The sequence below is a fragment of the Oncorhynchus nerka genome, linkage group LG9b, assembly GCF_034236695.1.
Source record: "Oncorhynchus nerka isolate Pitt River linkage group LG9b, Oner_Uvic_2.0, whole genome shotgun sequence".
Lineage (NCBI taxonomy): Eukaryota > Metazoa > Chordata > Actinopteri > Salmoniformes > Salmonidae > Oncorhynchus > Oncorhynchus nerka.
In genome coordinates, this window is record NC_088424.1 from 10,807,534 (window position 1) to 10,828,737 (window position 21,204).

At 42.4% G+C, this 21,204-nt stretch overlaps 1 protein-coding gene across 2 annotated transcripts in view; it reads right to left on the reverse strand.

Annotated features, from left to right (window-relative positions):
• The window catches only part of pex5lb (peroxisomal biogenesis factor 5-like b), a 163,547-nt gene that overhangs the window by 40,024 nt on the left and 102,319 nt on the right, over positions 1-21,204 (reverse strand). For both annotated transcript variants that reach the window (XM_029642036.2, XM_029642037.2), the window contains exons 3-6: positions 15,190-15,420; positions 11,290-11,419; positions 10,844-10,931; positions 10,466-10,564 (exon numbers count right to left, since the gene is read on the reverse strand). In XM_029642036.2, coding sequence (XP_029497896.2) covers positions 10,466-10,564; positions 10,844-10,931; positions 11,290-11,419; positions 15,190-15,420 — 548 coding nt within the window. The remainder of the gene's footprint in view (positions 1-10,465; positions 10,565-10,843; positions 10,932-11,289; positions 11,420-15,189; positions 15,421-21,204) is intronic.

Sequence of the window (21,204 nt, forward strand, 5' to 3'; positions counted from 1 at the left end):
TGACTGATCAGGGTAAATTAAACCACCATTTCTTTCAAATAAAAGTCCTGCAGAGATAACACATTGATTAAAATAATCACTTATCAAATGTTTCTCAGTAAATATGTTAGATCCACAGCTTTCTTAGGCAGGGAGAGATTCATTTCCGCGCTTCAGTGCATTAACATTTTTCCAAAATTTAGACGGGACACCATCAGAATATGAGATAGAAAGTAGCATGATTTAGCGTTCTTGATTGAGGAGGTGTATCTATTTCTCAATTGTCAATTCTCAATAATTATAATATAACATGACGCCACAAGAGATTATTTCACATACAGTACCAGTCAAAAGTTTGGACACACCTACACATTCAGGGGTTTTTCTTTAGTTTTACTATTTTCTACATTGTAGAATAATAGTGGAAATCAAAACTATAAATAACATATATGGAATCATGTGGTAACCAAAAAAGTGATTTTTATATTTGAGATTCTTCAAAGTAGCCACCCTTTCCCTTGACAGCTTTGCACACTCTTGGCATTCTCTCAACCAGCTTCATAAGGTATGCATATCAATTACTTGTTAAAATTTTAATTGTGGAATTTTTTCCTTCTTAATGCGTTTGAGCCAATCCGTTGTGTTGTGAGAAGGTAGGGATGGTATACAGAAGATAGCCCTATTTGGTAAAAGACCAAGTCCATATTATGGCAAGAAATGCTCAAATAAACAAAGAGAAATGACAGTCCATCATTACTTTTGGACATGAAGGTCAGTCAGTCTGTAATATTTCAAGAACTTTGAAAGTTTCTTCAAGTACAGTCGCAAAAACCATGAAGCGCTATGATGAAACTGGCTCTCATGAGGACTGCCACAGGAAAGGAAGACCCAGATTTACCTCTGCTGCAGAGAATACTTTCATTAGAGTTAACTGCACCTCAGATTGCAGCCCAAACAAATTATTCAGAGTTCAAGTAAACAGACACATCTCAACATCAACTGTTCAGAGGAGACTGAGTGAATAAGGCCTTCGTGGTCGAATTGCTGCAAAGAAACTACTACTAAAGGACACCAATAAGAAGAAGACACTTGCTTGGGCCAAGAAACACGAGCAATAGACATTAGACTGGTGGAAATCTGTCCTTTGGTCTGATGGTTCCAAATTTTTGAATTTTGGTGCCAAAAGCCGTGTCTTTGTGAGATGCAGAGTAGGTGAACGGATGACCTTTGCATGTGTTGTTCCCACTGTGAAGCATGAAGGAGGAGGTGTGATGGTGAATTGCTGGTGACACTGTCAGTGATTTAATTAGAATTCAAGGCACACGTAACCAGCATGGCTCCCATAGAATTCTGCATCCCATCTGCTTAGTGGGACTCATTTGTTTTCAACAGGACAATGAACCAACACAGTTAGAGCATTAGTTAGAGCACTGATTATGCTTTTGGGTCCTACTGTTTCTCTAACTGACAATGAATGGGCGACATAAACCTAAATAGAAACTGATAATTGTGTACAACTTCAGTATTACTTACTAAAACTGTTGTTACACTGAGGTTTTTACAATTTTATTTTGTCAGGATTATTTGCTCTTACTGTAGTAGTGTAGCCCACTCCCGACCGGTCACAATATACAGCGCCTGAGTGGTGCAATGGTCTTAGACACTACATATCAGTGCAAGCTGTGTTGCTACAGATGCTGGTTCAATACCCGTGCTGACCTTGACTGGGAGACCCATGAGATGACTGTAGGTTTTTGGTTTCTCTTCCTCTAAAAACAGAAATAAATAATTCTAAATAACAAACTGGCTTTATTTACAAATTACTAACAATGTTTCACCCCATGTTCAAGAATGGCTTTTTTCTTGCTCCTTTTACGTTATTTGAAAAATGAAATAATCTCCAAAATATTTATATATTTTTTTATACAAAGCGATTATTATTATTAATTTAGAATTATATAAAAGCCGTTGGATATTCTCCAAAAATATATTATTAACCTGTTATTAGCAGGACAATATACACTGCTCAAAAAAATGAAGGGAACACTTAAACACAATGTAACTCCAAGTCAATCACACTTCTGTGAAATCAAACTGTACACTTAGGAAGCAACACTGATTGACAATACATTTCACATGCTGTTGTGCTAATGGAATAGACAACAGGTGGAAATTATAGGCAATTAGCAAGACACCCCCAATAAAGGAGTGGTTCTGCAGGTGGTGACCACAGACCACTTCTCAGTTCCTTTGCTTCCTGGCTGATGTTTTGGTCACTTTTGAATGCTGGCGGTGCTTTCACTCTAGTGGTAGCATGAGACGGAGTCTACAACCCACACAAGTGGCTCAGGTAGTGCAGCTCATCCAGGATGGCACATCAATGCGAGCTGTGGCAAGAAGGTTTGCTGTGTCTGTCAGCGTAGTTTCCAGAGCATGGAGGCACTATCAGGAGACAGGCCAGTACATCAGGAGACGTGGAGGAGGCCGTAGGAGGGCAACAACCCAGCAGCAGGACCGCTACCTCCGCCTTTGTGCAAGGAGGAGCAGGAGGAGCACTGCCAGAGCCCTGCAAAATGACCTCCAGCAGGCCACAAATGTGCATGTGTCTGCTCAAACGGTCAGAAACCGACTCCATGAGGGTGGTATGAGGGCCCGACGTCCACAGGTGGGGGTTGTGCTTACAGCCCAACACCGTGCAGGACGTTTGGCATTTGCCAGAGAACACCAAGATCGGCAAATTCGCCACTGGCACCCTGTGCTCTTCGCAGATGAAATCAGGTTCACACTGAGTTGCTGCCTGCAACATCCTCCAGCATGACCGGTTTGGCGGTGGGTCAGTCATGGTGTGGGGTGGGGTGGCATTTCTTTGGGGGGCCGCACAGCCCTCCATGTACTCGCCAGAGGTAGCCTGACTGCCATTAGGTACCGAGATGAGATCCTCAGACCCCTTGTGAGACCATATGCTGGTGCGGTTGGCCCTGGGTTCCTCCTAATGCAAGACAATGCTAGACCTCATGTGGCTGGAGTGTGTCAGCAGATCCTGCAAGAGGAAGGCATTGATGCTATGGACTGGCCCGCCCGTTCCCCAGACCTGAATCCAATTGAGCACATCTGGGACATCATGTCTTGCTTCATCCACCAACGCCACGTATTCTTAGGTAGCGTAATGACTTTTGCTTGAGCTGCAATAATCACGTAGCCAGTTGGGAAGAGAAAGAATCCTGCTAAAGCGATCAATGCCACGATTCAGAGAGGGCACAGGAGCAGATATTTGTTAGTGTCTAGCAGAGAGTCAATCAGCTCTTTAAAATCCAGTTTCAACTGCTCAGTGCTGCCCATCATAATGTCATTAAAACCCACATGGACTAAGATACAATCAATTCCCATGTCCTGACGTAGTACATTCAGGAACAGCTTAGTAGTGTAATTTACTCGAGCGCCGGGATACGACATTGATTTTGCACCAGGAACGGTCATATTTCTTACCATGGAGCTGCCCAAAATCACGGCTGAACAGCTCAAGCCTCCTACACGATTTAAAACAGTGGGGGTATCCATATTTATGGCATTTAAAGTATGAGCACTGGATGAGCTTACCACAGTGGGCTTCCCAAATGGGCTAACAGTGGAATTGAACTTTATGGTCGCAAGATTATTACTGACAATACCTCTGGGAATATGTTTTTTAAATCTTTTTCAGTACGATGATATTCACTATTCACGTGTTTGATCACCTAAATTTAAATGACACGTGTCAAGAATAATGCTGTTTAATGCAGCATAAATACAGCTTATATCAGTTGCAGAACAATTGGTGCTTTAGCCAAAGTAGGGAAAGTGGGCTCGCTATTGTCTGAATTTCTTATCCTCTTTCTTACCTGACTGATGACTGAAATTGAAGCGAATGGTGGCGCACAGGAATAGCACACAGATCAAGAAAAAAAAGCAGTGGAACTGGCTTCGAGGTCCAGATTTGAAAATGATGGGTCAATAGTTGTTAATGAAATGGGATGCATACAGACACAGACGCACATGGATGCACAGGTGAACACACACACATGCGCACCCACGTGCACACACACACACCTGGGACATTAATATGAGGGGATATTATTCCCTGGTCAAATTAACTAACTTTATAATGCATTGTGAGACAAATAAAGACAACTTCATTCACAATTGAACTTCACCATTGGAAAACAACACCTGCAGTAACATATCAGTTTGACAGCAAACAAAGAGGTCAGCATATTTACAGCACTGTACATATGGCAGAACTGATATCATGTCCCCATTAAACTGAAAGGGGAGACACAAGGACGGAAAGGTGGGAGAAGGTTAGGAGGAAGGTGAGGTGGAGAAGAATGAGGGCTCAACGGAGTAATCTAATATTTTGATGACATGCATCGTGTGCTTTGTTTCAGCTCCGATACCCAAACCTCCATAACATGTCCAGCTATTGGCTGTTGCAAGAGCTAAGGATAGATATACAGAGAATTGTCAGATAATGCCAGTAAAAACTCATATACTGTATGTGACTGTTTTGTACTGTCTTATCAGCTTTGGCCTTCCATACAGATGGAAAGGGGACGAGAGGCAGGGCATATAAGGGCGGGGCAGGGCATATAAGGCCCTGCCCCGCCCTCCTTTCGGAAAAGCTGACCACGACTCCATGTTGTTGCTCCCTGCCTACAGACAAAAGCTCTGTTCAACGCTGGTCCGACCAATCTGATTCCACGCTCCAAGACTGCTTCCATCACGTGGACTGGGATATGTTTCGTATTGCGTCAAACAACAACATTGATGAATACGCTGATTCGGTGAGCGAGTTCATTAGAACGTGCATGTCGTTCCCATAGCAACGATTAAAACATTCCCAAACCAGAAACCGTGGATTGATGGCAGCATTCGCGTGAAACTGAAAGCGCGAACCACTGCTTTTAATCAGGGCAAGGTGACCGGAAACATGACCGAATACAAACAGTGTAGCTATTCCCTCCGCAAGGCAATCAAACAAGCTAAGTGTCAGTATAGAGACAAAGTAGAATCTCAATTCAACGGCTCAGACACAAGAGGTATGTGGCAGGGTCTACAGTCAATCACGGATTACAAAAAGAAAACCAGCCCCGTCACGGACCAGGATGTCTTGCTCCCAGGCAGACTAAATAACTTTTTTGCCCGCTTTGAGGACAATACAGTGCCACTGACATGGCCCGCAACCAAAACATGCAGACCCTCCTTCACTGCAGCCGAGGTGAGTAAAACATTTAAACGTGTTAACCCTCGCAAGGCTGCAGGCCCAGACGGCATCCCCAGCCTCACCCTCAGAGCATGCGCAGACCAGCTGGCTGGTGTGTTTACGGACATATTCAATCAATCCCTATCCCAGTCTGCTGTTCCCACATGCTTCAAGAGGGCCACCATTGTTCCTGTTCCCAAGAAAGCTAAGGTAACTGAGCTAAACGACTACCGCCCCGTAGCACTCACTTCCGTCATCATGAAGTGCTTTGAGAGACTAGTCAAGGACTATATCACCTCCACCCTAGACCCACTCCAATTTGCTTACCGCCCAAGTAGGTCCACAGACGATGCAATCTCAACCACACTGCACACTGCCCTAACCCATCTGGACAAGAGGAATACTTATGTGAGAATGCTTTTCATCGACTACAGCTCAGCATTTAACACCATAGTACCCTCCAAACTCGTCATCAAGCACGAGACCCTGGGTCTCGACCCCGCCGTGTGCAACTGGGTACTGGACTTCCTGACGGGCCGCCCCCAGGTGGTGAGGGTAGGTAACAACATCTCCACCCCGCTGATCCTCAACACTGGGGCCCCACAAGGGTGCGTTCTGAGCGCCCTCCTGTACTCCCTGTTCACCCACGACTGCGTGGCCACGCACGCCTCCAACTCAATCATCAAGTTTGCGGACGACACAACAGTGGCAGGCTTGATTACCAACAACGACGAGACGGCCTACAGGGAGGAGGTGAGGGCCCTCGGAGTGTGGTGTCAGGAAAATAACCTCACTCTCCACTCAACGTCAACAAAACTAAGGAGATGATTGTGGACTTCAGGAAACAGCAGAGGGAACACCCCCCTATCCACATCGATGGAACAGTAGTGGAGAGGGTAGTAAGTTTTAAGTTCCTCGGCGTACACATCACAGACAAACTGAATTGGTCCACCCACACAGACAGCATCGTGAAGAAGGCGCAGCAGCGCCTCTTCAATCTCAGGAGGCTGAAGAAATTCGGCTGGTCACCAAAAGCACTCACAAACTTCTACAGATGCACAATCGAGAGCATCCTGTCGGGCCGTATCACCGCCTGGTACAGCAACTGCTCCGCCCACAACCAGGAGGCTCTCCAGAGGGTAGTGAGGTCTGCACAACGCATCACCGGGGGCAAACTACCTGCCCTCCAGGACACCTACACCACCCGATGTCACAGGAAGGCCATAAAGATCATCAAGGACAACAACCACCCGAGCCACTGCCTGTTCACCCCGCTATCGTGCAGAAGGCGAGGTCAGTACAGGTGGGACCGAGAGACTGAAAAACAGCTTCTATCTCAAGGCCATCAGACTGTTAAACAGCCACCACTAACATTGAGTGGCTGCTGCCAACACACTGACTCAATTCCAGCCACTTTAATAATGGGAATTGATGTAAAATATATCACTAGCCACTTTAAACAATGCTACTTAATATAATGTTTACATACCCTACATTATTTATCTCATATGTATACGTATATACTGTACTCGATACCATCTACTGCATCTTGCCTATGACGCTCTGTACCATCACTCATTCATATATCTTTATGTACATGTTCTTTATCCCTTTACACTTATGTGTATAAGGTAGTCGTTTTGGAATTGTTAGCTAGATTACTCGTTGGTTATTACTGCATTGTCGGAACTAGAAGCACAAGCATTTCGCTACACTCGCATTAACATCTGCTAACCATGTGTATGTGACTAATACAATTTGAATCACCATTCACCAGACTTAGGTTCAAACCATATTCAAAATCATTGCATTTGATTTGAATGACTATTTGAACCTGGGTTGGACATTCACACACAAACAAGTATCAATGCATACATACCTAACAAGATCTTTAAATATATCTTTAATATTTATTGAATGACCCAAATATAATACAAACAACTTTGCATGCATTTAAAGTATACTGTGTCATGCATATTTTGAGCTATGGTCATTTCTATAAAACCCTTCTTCAGGACGCTGTCTTTCAAAGATAATTTGTAAAAATCCAAATGACTTCATAGATCTTCATTGTAAAGGGTTTAAAGACTGTTTTCCATGCTTGTTCAATGAACAATAAACAATTAATGAACATGCTGTTACGCGGAGTGGAACAGGGGAACCCAAGAGCAGACTCAGACGAGGAGACTTGTATGAAGTAACCAAGGTATTTTTTGAGACACAGGGGGAGATGGAGTGCAGGTCAAGGGAAGCTCGGCCGGGTTTCTGGAAACCAGGTGCGGAGGCTGAGGCTGGAGCGAGAGGGGTTGAAACAGGGTAAGTAGGTCCGGAGGGGAATCCAAGGGAGTAGCAGAGTGGGGAATCCAGGACAGAGTAGCAGGATGACGAGACGTGGACTGGAGACAGGGACCAGAGTCAGAGCGGGCAGAACTGTAGCGAAGAGGAAAACCGCGTCAGGCAAGGGGAAACAGGCACAAACGGATAACAGGGTCTGAATAGTAACAACCGGCTAGGAACGTAGACTGACTGAGCATAGATTACGATCTGGCAGTGTGGAAGTGGCAGGACTGAGTATTTGCAAAGGTCTTGATTATGGAACAGGTTGCAGCTAGTGTGGATCTGCTCTGACTCCAGCACACCTGTTTCCGCCGACACAATCACACACAGAGAGAGGGAGGGAGTACTGGGGGAGTGGTGGCAGGTCAAGGAGACACAGGATGAGCATTAGAGGGCGTTGCAGGAGCAGATGTGACACAAGCGCCTGTGGAACGGTCGTTAAGACACTAACAGCTTACAGACGGTAGGCAATTAAGGTCACAGTTATGAAAACTTAGGACATTAGAGGCCTTTCTACTGACTCTGAAAAACACCAAAAGAAAGATGCCCAGTGTCCCTGCTCATCTGCGTGAACGTGCCTTAGACATGCTGCAAGGAGGCATGATGACTGCAGATGTGGCCAGGGCAATAAATTGCAATGTCCGTAATGAGAGACGCCTAAGACAGCGTTACAGGGAGACAGGACGGACAGTTGATCGTCCTTGCAGTGGCAGACCACGTGTAACAACACCTGCCCAAGTTACACCAGGAACGCACAATCCCTCCATCAGTGCTCACACTGTCCGCAATAGGCTGAGAGAGGCTGGACTGAGGGCTTGTAGGCCTGTTGTAAGGCAGGTCCTCCCCAGACATCGCCGGCAACAACGTTGCCTATGGACACAAACCCACCGTTGCGGGACCAGATAGGATTGGCTCATCACTGACGAGTCACGGTTTTGTCTCACCAGGATTCGCGTTTATCGTCAAAGGAATGAGCGTGACACCGAGGCCTGTACTTTGGAGCAGGATCGATTTCGAGGTGGCGAGTCAGTCATGGTCTGGGGCGGTGTGTCACAGCATCATCGGACTGAGCTTGCGGGCATTGCAGGCATTCTCAACGCTGTGCATTACAGGGAAGACATCCTCCTCCCTCATGTGATACCCTTCCTGCAGGCTCATCCTGACATGACCCTTGATTATGACAATGCCACTAGCCATACTGCTCGTTCTGTGCGTGATTTCCTGCAAGACAGGAATGTCAGTGTTCCGCCATGGCCAGCGAAGAACCCATATCTCAATCTCATTGAGCAAGTCTGGGACTTGTTGGATCGGAGGGTGAGGGCTAGGGCCATTCCCCCCAAATGTCCGGGAGCGTGCAGGTGCCTTGGTGGAAGTGTCTGGTAACATCTCACAGCAAGAACTGGCAAATCTGGTGCAGTCCATGAGGATGAGGTGCACTGCAGTACTTAATGCAGCTGGTGGTCACACCAGATACTGACTGTTACTTTTGATTTTGACACCCCCCCCCTTTGTTCAGGGACACATTATTCCATTTCTGTTAGTCACATATCTGTGGAACTTGTTCAGTTTATGTCTCAGTTGTTGAATCTTATGTTCATACAAATATTTACACGTTACGTTTTCTGAAACTAAACACAGTTGACAGTGAGAGGACGTTTATTTTTTTGCTGAGTTTACTTAAATCCGAACTGGTTCTATAGCAGATTAGTAAGAATGTCCCACGTTCAAGAATGTCATTTTCTCCTTTATTCAGATTTCAACCTCTCACTTTGAAAATTTGAAAATGAAATAATTTCCAAAATATCGCTAAGTCTTTGAAAGTTGGTTGCAATTTCAGTTTATTCCACCAGAAAATAACATATTACACCAAATATAATGACATAATCTTTGTAAATTATTTTCATAAATAGGACTGGTGGAGTTGTCAGACATGCAGCTAACAAAAATATATGGAAATGTCTGCTCTACTCAAAATACGATACAGCAAGCTAGCTAACTAAATTGCCATAAATGTTTAATGCTTTCCTGACCTGTCCCCAAATTAATATAATTGGTTCAGAGTTTGTTTTGATATTTCAACCTGCGTTTCGTGATCACATTTGATGTGGGGGGACAAAATACATTTGCACACGATGGCGCAAGCGGGTATGGTGTTACACTATTGTTCTCAATTCAATCACCTTCATCCTCATCATTCAGTTAATTGAAATTACATTTTGAAGAGTCGTGCACAATTATCAGTTTCTATTTGGTTTATGTCACCCATTCATTGTCAGAGACACAGTAACACCTTGGGAGCCAAAATCATAATAAGTGTTCTAACTCCCCCTTGCGCTGGGCTTCAGAAATGAAGCAGTGATGCATGGTACCGTACCAAACCACAAATGACCTCTAAATCCCGCAGCATAATCTCAAAACCTTTAGTCGAGCAACCATAAGAACGAATCGAGGCGGTCGGTCACATATTCCCATATGTATTTATATATTCCTGCTATCAGTCCCTTTTCAGCCATGTTTACATGTATATCCTACTACCAGTCACGTTTTATGTATAAACCCACCTCAACCACTCCAGTAGCCATGCACATTGAATAAGATACTGGCACTGACCTGGACTGTATACAAACTTGCATTCTCGTGTTTCTTTAACTCTCATTGTAGTTATTGTGTGGCTTTTGTTTTTGCTTTCATTTTTTATTCTATTTCCTATTATTATCTACCGTATATTATTACTGTTGGGAAAGAGCTCTCAAGGTAAGTATTTCACTGTACCGTTTTACACCTGTTGTATCCCGTGGAAACTTGTAGATAACAGATGTGTAGGATGTTTTTAAAGTTTTAGCCATTACCAAACTACTACTTCCAGCAAACAAATATCTTAGATTATGTGTGTGTGTATTAATCTCTCACCTCTACAGCAGCCTTTGCCCTTACAAACTCCTCCTCCTGGGAATGATGTCTGCCCAAGAGGTGACGGAGACTGGGCCGCACTTGTCGGGGTACTGGGTCCTGTAGGACACAGAAATGTGTACGTACACACACACACACACACGCACACACACACAGAAATGCAAGATCAGCAAAAACACCCTCACCTTTAACTGTGTGAGGGGTCACACTTATAATCCCAGAAGGCAATGGAGACACCAATATATCATTTAAAATTGCTTTCGATACATCCTCAAACTTTGTGGTGAAACTTGACCTGTATATGGTTATTTTCAAGGAAGATACCATACCATCACATAATTTTCTATTAGTATACATGTTAATGGAGGTTCTGTAGACCTTTAGTGCTGATATGTGGTCCTCGTCATCAATGCTATTGACTTCAAATGAGTTTTTCACAGATGGATTTGTTTTAAACTCTGCTGACCTGGGGAGAAAGAAGGGTAAACATTTCTGGTATCGAAGGGAAAGGTATACTTCTACAATATACTCTAACACTACAGTTGTACAACACAATTTAAAAAATCTGTTCACAACCACTATTCATATTTCTAGTAATATTTCATTTTTTATGTTTTGTTTCCTGTAACTTATAACACATAATTGATTGAACTCTATTTCTAACACGTTAAGGCTTGACGTTTAAAGTGGACAAGATGGAAAGTATAGCCATGGTAGGCCGTCAATGTAAATAAGAATTTGTTCTTAACTGACTTGCCTAGCTAAATAAAAGGTTAAATAATAAATAAATAAAGCCTTTTACAGGCTTATAAAAATGTCTTTACCATATTAATTCACTGGAGGAATGGTGTGAGGTGCACTTATTTTCGTATCGTCTCTTCCTGCTGTCATTCAGGGCACCTTCAGGGTGAAGATTCACTTCCTCCCATTTCTCCAAAGGAGAAGAGGAACTGACTGAGCAGAAGGAATAAAGGGTGCAGAACTGTTAGCAAAATGTTATCCAACAACATGGACAAGAACATAGAACTGTTAGCAAAATGCTATCCACAAGATATAGACAGAAACATAGAACTGTTAGCATAATGCTATCCAACAACATGGACAAGAACATAGAACTGTTAGCAAAATGCTATCCACAAGATATAGACAGAAACATAGAACTGTTAGCATAATGCTATCCACAAGATATACACAGAAACATAGAACTGTTAGCATAATGCTATCCAACAACATGGACAAGAACATAGAACTGTTAGCAAAATGCTATCCACAAGATATAGACAGAAACATAGAACTGTTAGCATAATGCTATCCACAAGATATAAACAGAAACATAGAACAGTTAGCATAATGCTATCCAACAACATGGACAAGAACATAGAACTGTTAGCAAAATGCTATCCACAAGATATAGACAGAAACATAGAACTGTTAGCATAATGCTATCCAACAACATGGACAAGAACATAGAACTGTTAGCATAATGCTATCCACAAGATATAGACAGAAACATAGAACTGTTAGCATAATGCTATCCACAAGATATACACAGAAACATAGAACTGTGAGCATAATGCTATCCACAAGATATAGACAGAAACATAGAACTGTTAGCATAATGCTATCCAACAACATGGACAAGAACATAGAACTGTTTGCATAATGCTATCCACAAAGTACTGTTAGCATAGTGCTATCCAACAATAGGAACATAACAGTGATGCAAATTTTCACACAAACCATACTAGAGCATATTCCAAGTAAATCACATACAGTGGGGCAAAAAAGTATTTAGTCAGCCACCAATTGTGCAAGTTATCCCACTTAACCTCTTCAACCTATGGGGGCGCTATGTCATTATTGGATAAAAAAACGTGCCCGTTTTAAGCGCAATATTTTGTCATGAAAAGATGCTCGACTATGCATATAATTGGCAGCTTTGGAAACACTGACGTTTTCAAAACTGCAAAGATATTATCTGTGAGTGCCCCAGAAATGATGCTACAGGCGAAACCAAGATGTAACCTCAAACAGGAAATGAGCTGAATTTTTGAAGCTCTGTTTTACTATCGTCTCCTTATATGGCTGTGAATGTGCTGTGAATGAGCTTATGCTCTCTGCCGTTCGTCCAAGATGTCTGCAGCATTGTGACGTATTTGTAGGCATATCATTGGAAGATTGGCCATAAGAGACTACATTTGCCAGGGGCTCGTCCGGTGTCCTTTGTCTAAGTTGGTGCGTAATTCTCAGTGGCAATCATTTTACCATGCGATACAGACGGAGAAGCACACTTCCAGGAACGATACATCATTGAAGAGATATTACATTTACATTTAAGTCATTTAGCAGACGCTCTTATCCAGAGCGACTTACAAATTGGTGCATTCACCTTATGACCTCCAGTGGAACAGTAGTGCATCTAAATCTTTTCAGGGGGAGGGGGGGTGAGAGGGATTACTTTATCCTATCCTAGGTATTCCTTAAAGAGGTGGGGTTTCAGGTGTCTCCGGAAGGTGGTGATTGACTCCGCTGTCCTGGCGTCGTGAGGGAGTTTGTTCCACCATTGGGGGGCCAGAGCAGCGAACAGTTTTGACTGGGCTGAGCGGATATGTATAAAAGATATGTAGAAAAACACCTTGAGGATTGATTCTAAACAACGTTTGCCATGTTTCATTCGATATTATGGAGTTATTTTGGAAAAAGTTCTGTGTTTTTATAACTGAATTTTCTGTTTTTTTTGGTAGCCAAACATGACGCAGAAAACGGACTGATTTCTCCTGCATAAATAATCTTTCAGGAAAACTGAACATTTGCTATCTAACTGAGAGTCTCCTCATTGAAAACATCCGAAGTTATTCAAAGGTAAATGATTTATTGAATGTTTTTTCTGGTTTTTGTGAAAATGTTGCCTGGTGAGGCTAACGCTAAATGCTAATGCTAAATGCTAACGCTAAATGCTAGTTTTGCTATGGTAGAGAAGCATATTTTTGAAAATCTGAGATGACAGTGTTGTTAACAAAAGGCTAAGCATGAGAGCTAGCATATTGATTTCATTTCATTTGCAATTTTCATGAATAGTTAACGTTGAGTTATGGTAATGGATGTGAGGCTGTAGTCATGATCCCGGATCCGGACAACAACACTGTTGTTACTCCACAGAGTGAAAAGAAAGAAGCCTGTACATAATAAAATTTTCCAAAACATGCATCCTGTTTGCAATAAGGCACTAAAGTAAAACTGCAAAAAATTTGGAAAGAAATTCACTTTATGTTCTGTATACAAAGTGTTATGTTTGGGGAAAATCCAACACAACACATCACTGAGTACCACTCATATTTTCAAGCATGGTGGTGGCTGAATCATGTTATGGGTATGCTTGTCATCAACAAAGACTAGGGAGTTTTTTATGGTAAAAAAAAATAAACATATCAAAAATATTTCAAGAGCAGGCTTTTTCCATCTTCGTAATATTGCACAAACCTGAAATATTTTGTCAAAAAATGGTACAGAAAAGCTCATCAATGATTTGTCACTTTAAGATTAGACTACTGCAATGCTCTACTCTCTGGCTACCCGGATAAGGCACTACATAAACTTCAGCTAGTGTTAAATACAGCTACTAGAATTTTGACTAGAACCAATACATTTGATCATATTACTCCAGTGCTAGCCTGGCTTCCTCTTAAAGCTAGGGCTGATTTCAAGGTTTTAATGCTAACCTACAAAGCATTACATGGACTTACTCCTACTGTACCTATCTCACCGATTTGTTCCTGCCGTACATACCTACGCTACGTTCACAAGAACGCCTTTTTCTGCTAAGGGGACAGGACAACTTCACCGCATCAAGGGGACGATGGACGGGGCCATGTACCGTTAAATCTTGGGTGAGAACCTCCTTCCCTCAGCCAGGGCATTGAAAATGGGTCGTGGATGGGTATTCCAGCATGACAATGACCCAAAACACACGGCCAAGGCAACAAAGGAGTGGCTCAAGAAGAAGCACATTAAGGTCCTGGAGTGGCCTAGCCAGTCTCCAGACCTTAATCCCATAGAAAATCATCTGTGGAGGAAGCTGAAGGTTCGAGTTGCCAAACATCAGCCTCAAAACCTTAATGACTTGGAGAAGATCTGCAAAGAGGAATGGGACAAAATCTCTCCTGAGATGTTTGCAAACCTGGTGGCCAACTACAAGAAATGTCTGACCTCTGATTGCCAACAAGGGTTTTGCCACCAAGTACTAAGTCATGTTTTGCAGAGGGGTCAAATACTTATTTCCCTCATTTAAAATGCAAATCAATTTATAACATTTTTGACATGCGTTTTTCTGGATTTTTGTTGTTGTTATTCTGTCTCTCACTGTTCAAATAAACCATTAAAATGATAGACGGATCATTTCTTTGTCAGTGGGCAAACGTACAAAATCAGCAGGGGATCAAATACTTTTTTCCCTCACTGTAGATCATTGACGAAAAATGAAAATGAAATCCATTTTAATCCCACTTTGTAACAACAAAATCAACAAAATGTTGAAAAATTCAAGGGGTGTGAATACTTTCTGAAGGCACTCTAAGTGTCCTCCCAATATGAATGTCTAATGATATTGCTGTAGGTACACAGTATGAAGACAACTGCATGTTGTAACACTCAAACACACAACCCCCATGCACAAAACATTCACCCACCCCCCCTCAATCCAAACACACACATCGTGCAGTCAATACCTGACTCTAGGGAGACCCTCTCGGGGGCTCGTGGGGTGCGAGCGCTCGATGCGCGCTCCACCTCCACCTGGATGAGCTCTGTCTCATCTCGTCTATTCCCTCTCCGTGGGCTGTTTTTAGAATTTCCCTTACGGGGCCCCAAGGGGCTCGGACGCTCCCTGACGCTGACCTTCCTGCTACTGCGTTCACTGGGCTCGCTCAGGTCCACCAGGTCAAGGGCTGAGGATAGAACTGAGGAGACACACAAACAGAAGGTCATTTCTGTGTAGTCATAAATGTAGTTGTGTTACTGCTGAATTAACAACTTGGGAAACACTTTCTAGGAGAACATGTAATGCATACAAAAGACAACCTATTCTAATTCTATCCATCCCCCTGACCCTATAACCCTTCTATGCTTGCAGATCTGAGTTGTCTGGATAAGTATAAGCAGACCGTGTAGTGGTAGGACTTCTACCATATTGTTTACTTCTTACAGATCTGCAAACATCAAAGGGAGCAGTGTTTCCCAAACCTATTATTCTCCTCCCACTTCCACTTAGTTGATCTATTCGGTAACACTTTATTTGGATATTCCATCTATAGATGCTCAACAAACCATCTGTAGACTATCAGCAGCATTTCAACTGCATATCAGTTACATATTGATTTCCTTTCATTGTAAGCCGTATATGGACAGCAATCCGTGCTTTGGTTTAGTTTCCTTAGCGGCACTGTTTCCACATGCTAATGCTTTAGCCTTTATAGCACAAATACCATTCAAGGCATGGCACCGATACTAGTATTTTTCACGCATCATGTTCAAATTATCTCAGTGACGTTGTTGAGCTTCACAATCGATTTTAGATACTTTCGTATGATTTGGACATGATGCGTGAAATCCAATATCGTTCCAATGACTTGAATGTGATTTGAGCCACAAATGCTAAAACATTAGCATGTGGAAACAGTGTCAGAGAAACTAAACCGAGGCACGGATTGCTGTCATACCTTGTCCATAGACTGCTTACAGCAGAGGTATTCAAAGTCGGATTTGCAGTGGGGTCACCACTAGGAATTGCAAAAATTAAGAGTACAGTTTATTCTATGGGACAATATACATTGAGTGTACAAAACATTAAGAACACCTGCACTTTACATAACATAGATTTCACTTGGATTCACTTGGTCAGTCTATGATCCCTTATTGATGTCACTTCAATCAGTGTAGATGAATGGGAGAAAACAGGTTAAAGAAGGATTTTTAAGCCTTGCGACAATTGAAACATGGAGTGTGTATGTGTGCCATTCAGAGGGTGGATGGGCAAGACAAAAGTGCCTTTGAACAGGGTATGGTAGTAGGTTCCAGGCACACTGGTTTGTGTCAAGAACTGCAACGCTTGTTTTTTTACGCTCAACAGTTTCCCGTGTGTATTTAGAATGGACCACCAACAAAAGGACATCCAGCCAATTTGACACAACTGTGGGAAGCATTGGAGTCAACATGAGCCAGCTGTGGAACGCTTGACACCTTGTAGAGTTGACTCCAACTTGACACCCTGATGAACTGAGGCTGATCTGACGGGAAAAGGGGGAATGCAACTGAATATTAGTTTTCTTAATGTTTTATACACCGTGTAAAAACGTTACTGATAAAAAAATATAAAAAAATGTAAATACAATTTTATTGAGTAAATGCATATACTGGTTTTCCTAGAGAGATGAAAATGCAATAACTGAAGGTTATTTGTTGACGTGAATTTCCGGTGAAAGAAATGGGTTCCCAGAAATTCTAGTAGAAAAAAAAATGGGGTCCCTGCTGAATTTTTTTTAATACCACTGGTTTACAGGGTAAGGAAGCCAACGGAATTGTGTAATTTGGGTGAACTATCCCTTTAACAGCATTCTAGTAACTATTTGTAGATACGCTTTGGGACTATCTAAATCAAGTGTGTAATTTGGGTGAACTATCCCTTTAACAGCATTCTAGTAACTATTTGTAGATACGCTTTGGGACTATCTAAATCAAGTGAAACACAAGTTGAGGTTAGTCTGTATAGACCTTCAACTATCTACTTCACATTCAAATATATATCAACTGATGGGCATGTTGCAATTGTGCAATTACCAACACTCTAGTAACACTCTGTAGACATGCATTGGGACTATGGAAATAAAGTGATTAAGTTTATATGCAATAATCAACCAACACATCCAAATGTGCAACTGATGTTGGTTGGGATGACTGAAATGACCTTTAGACACTGGAGCACCCAGGGAAATAAATCAAGAGGGAAGCTAACAAACAACCACTAAGCTTAAACGTGTCTCTTTCCTGTTGGTGATGAAGAAACGCATCAGAAGCATGATGTTAAACTCAATGTTTTAATGAACAAAAATCACAACATTGTCTATCAACATTTTTGGCCTACTTGCTAAAGGCTGCCAGTGCATGTTGGGCCATTGCTCGAGGAGAGTGAGTAAAAGAGAGAGACATTGCAGCACCAGGGAAGTTGAATTCAATTTGGGGGAAAACTCATGTACATTTTTCTTTTTTTGAACCGGTTATATAGCCATTGATTCCTGAGTGAGTGAGAAAGTTACCCCCCAAAAAAATGCTAACCTCCCCTTTTTCGTGGATATCCAAGTGGTAGTTACAGTCTAGTCCCATCGCTGCAATGAAGCGAAGGTCGAGCCGCACTGCTTCTTGATACACTGCTTACTTAACCCGGAAGTCAGCCGCACCAATATTTCGGATGAAACACTGTACAGCTTGCGACTGAAGTCAGCGTGCATGCGCCCGGCCCGCCACAGGATGCTCTAGAGCGCGATGGGACAAGGACCGGCCAATCCTTCCCCTAAACCACAAGACGCTGAGCCAATTGTGCACTGCCTCATGTGCGGTCTCCCAGTCACGGCTAGCTGCAACCCAGCGTGGGATCGAACCCGGGTCTGTAGTGACGCCTCTTAGACTGCTGCGCCACATCAGGAGGCCCCTTTACTGTTCTTTATATATTCAGTTTCAATATGGTAACTATTGCATTCATTGTCTGTGTATCAAGTTAAAAACCATCATTTCAAGTTTACCAAAGTTTAATATATTCCACTTCTCAGATGCGTCTAGATTCAGTTCTTTAATTTCAGATTCAAAACCAGAGACAACATCTTGGTACTGTACCTTGCCAGCAAGAAATGGTAAAAGAGAACAGAGAATCAAACACTATGTTAAGCAGGTTTCTGGTGTTTTCTGAAGCCAATGTAGCATGTTGAATGTATGTTCTTTATACGAATTTGGCACTAGCATTTGAACTGTTTGGGCTATAAGCTATTATGACCCCATTCTTGAAAGCGAAGTTTCTCTGGAACATGGTGGTGCCTTCTGTTCCCCTCTATGGACACATTAGAAGGAGAGGGGGAAAAACAGCATTTTGGCCCGCATTACAATATAGTTCAATACCTTTTCTTGCTCTTGTGACTTACTGGGTGCGAACTGGGTCTCCTGCATGTCAGAAGACTGTTTTAGCCCACTTAGCTGAAGCCCATCCGAATGACTACAGGAAGCTAACAAGTCTCCAGCAAGGTTACATTTTGACCTTATACATACTTTTGACCTCATACTCCATCATAGCACCAATATAGCTGACTGCATTTGAACTCAGGCCCACTGCACAACAACACTTTCTGTGGCAAACAGAAGCAGAAGGATCTGTGCACCTCAATGGAAGTGCAACAGAGGTGGTTTGGTGATGCATGTGATGAGCAAACGTATTGCCTGAGACCTGAAGACATGTTAGTTTGACTGATGGGTTTATAACCCAATCCTGCGCGCCAGACAATGTAACTTGTCTCTGAAATGTTAGTTATCACGCAAATGTGGTCCCCGGACCACCTGTGTTACACTTCACCCCCGTTTGACCTCTTCCTCGAAGAGACCAATCAAAGTAACATAGCCTAGGCATTGGTTAACAAAGTCTTAACCCAGTCACGTTACCCTTATAATTAGTACTTGAAAGAAACCAATCTTCAGTTGCTCATCACATAAGTCTGGGTCACCAAACCACTCTCTTTTGATGATTAACCTTGCTGGATTTTGCAGACTTGTATTAGTGTAGCAGATTGGGATCTGTGAAACTCACTCCTCAGCCTGAAGTGTGACCCCTTGCGCTATTGAAGAAGCCTTTTTTAATGGCGTGATGGTATGGTACAGGAGGACGGTCACGTGTGTTTTTGAAGCAGAGGTCCTGAGTTTGAGTCTCTGTATAAGCTGAATCAGGGGGAAGTGGTACTCGCTAAGCAAGCTGGACTCTCACAACAGCCTGAAGTCACCCTATCAAGCCTAGCTAGCTAAGTCAGACCTGCTGGCTACTGGCCAAATTAGCTAACGTTCTTGATTTGAGTTAATAAGATAAATAAAACATCTCAAATTACCTACTCACTTTAACTGCTTTGAGGTCTTTTCTGAATAGTTTCTCACTTTGTTTTTCCAGTTGTCAGTTCGACCACAGCATTTACACTCATTTGTGGCGCCCAAATAAAAAAAATGACGGTTTGAATTCTGCAGCAGAAAAAAAAGTGGTTCTTGTTGCTAGGCTACCAGTTACAGTGCTTGTAGCTTGCGGTTTGCACCTTTATAAATTATATGGATTTAATATATAACAAAGTATTGAGCATGTCCTCAAAACTCAAATAATCAGACAATGTATATCAAAACGCATATCAAGATCCTGATACGGACCTCAGTCAAGAGCATATGCATTGTATTTGTTGAGAAAATATACTATGTAGCCCTATTGTTAGCCAACAGATCCGACCCACTTGCTTACAGCTGCACTAGGGTCAGACAGGCTTCCTGTATAGATTAAGACACTGTGGAGCCAGCGTGAGATATAGTTTAGAAAAAGCACATCAATCCAGGGATGAGAAATGCACTGTACTACGAATTGCCCCATTATTCCAACTGTTACCCCAAGACGATTGAACTAATGCTAGTTTTTTGGTTTGTTATGAAAGTTGTATATATTTTTTAAAACAACGTACAGCATAAAAATATTGAGCATGACATCCAGACATATCCTCTGAAGGTGTTAAACCAAGGCCTCATACCTTTTAAAGGGTTAATAAATTGTGTTATGATAAACTGTAAGGAGACCTCTGGGTGTGTGGTAACATCTGTTTTGAGTGTTGTCCCCTTCAGACACTATCAGAAGGCGGAAACCGTGGCTATCTGAGTTTCTGCGAACACAACAGTTTCCCTGAGAACACAAGGCTGCCGCAGGCCTGATGAAAACAGCCTCCTGTCAGAAGATGCTTAGACTCGTTCACCTTGTTATGACCCTATACTTGTGATGAGAAGTCATGTTTCGGTCAAACCCACTTCTGAGCTTTTAATTGCTGACAAGATGGTTGCCGCTGTCAGGGAGAGGTTAGATTTATTAAAATGTTGTTGCCAGGGACTGGGGAGGGGGACTGGGGAGGCTATATGAGTACAGGATGTCTTAGACACTTTGCAGAACCTGGGGAGAGAATCATATATTGTACTCTGTACCAACTTCTGCCTATAATTGTATTACTAAAGGATATCTTAATACTTATTAAACAAAGAGTCAGTGTTTACTTTCTACTACAAATATATATATATATATATACGTTTGTAAATTATATAGACCTAATCATCTGTTGAAGAAATTGACCAACACTTTGGTGAGCTTTCCAGGATCGAGTGATCACTTCGCTAGACTGACCATTGATCCACGTGCAAGAGCTACAAAATTATAAGGTAAGCAGACGCATGTTATGTCTAAAGTCTGTAAGTTTGCTATAGCATGTTGTGGTTAATGAGTCATTCTGGCAAGTAAGTGGCACCTCGCTGTTAAATTTATACAAATCTACATTTCTGTGTAATGATGAAATAATTGAAAGTGTGAACCTATTGTTGGGAAATTCTTCGGAGGAAGCACAGACCGCCTAGGTGGAAATAGGTTATAAATTCCTAGGTTAAATAACAAGTTAATGACTTTGACAAAGAAGATGTGATTT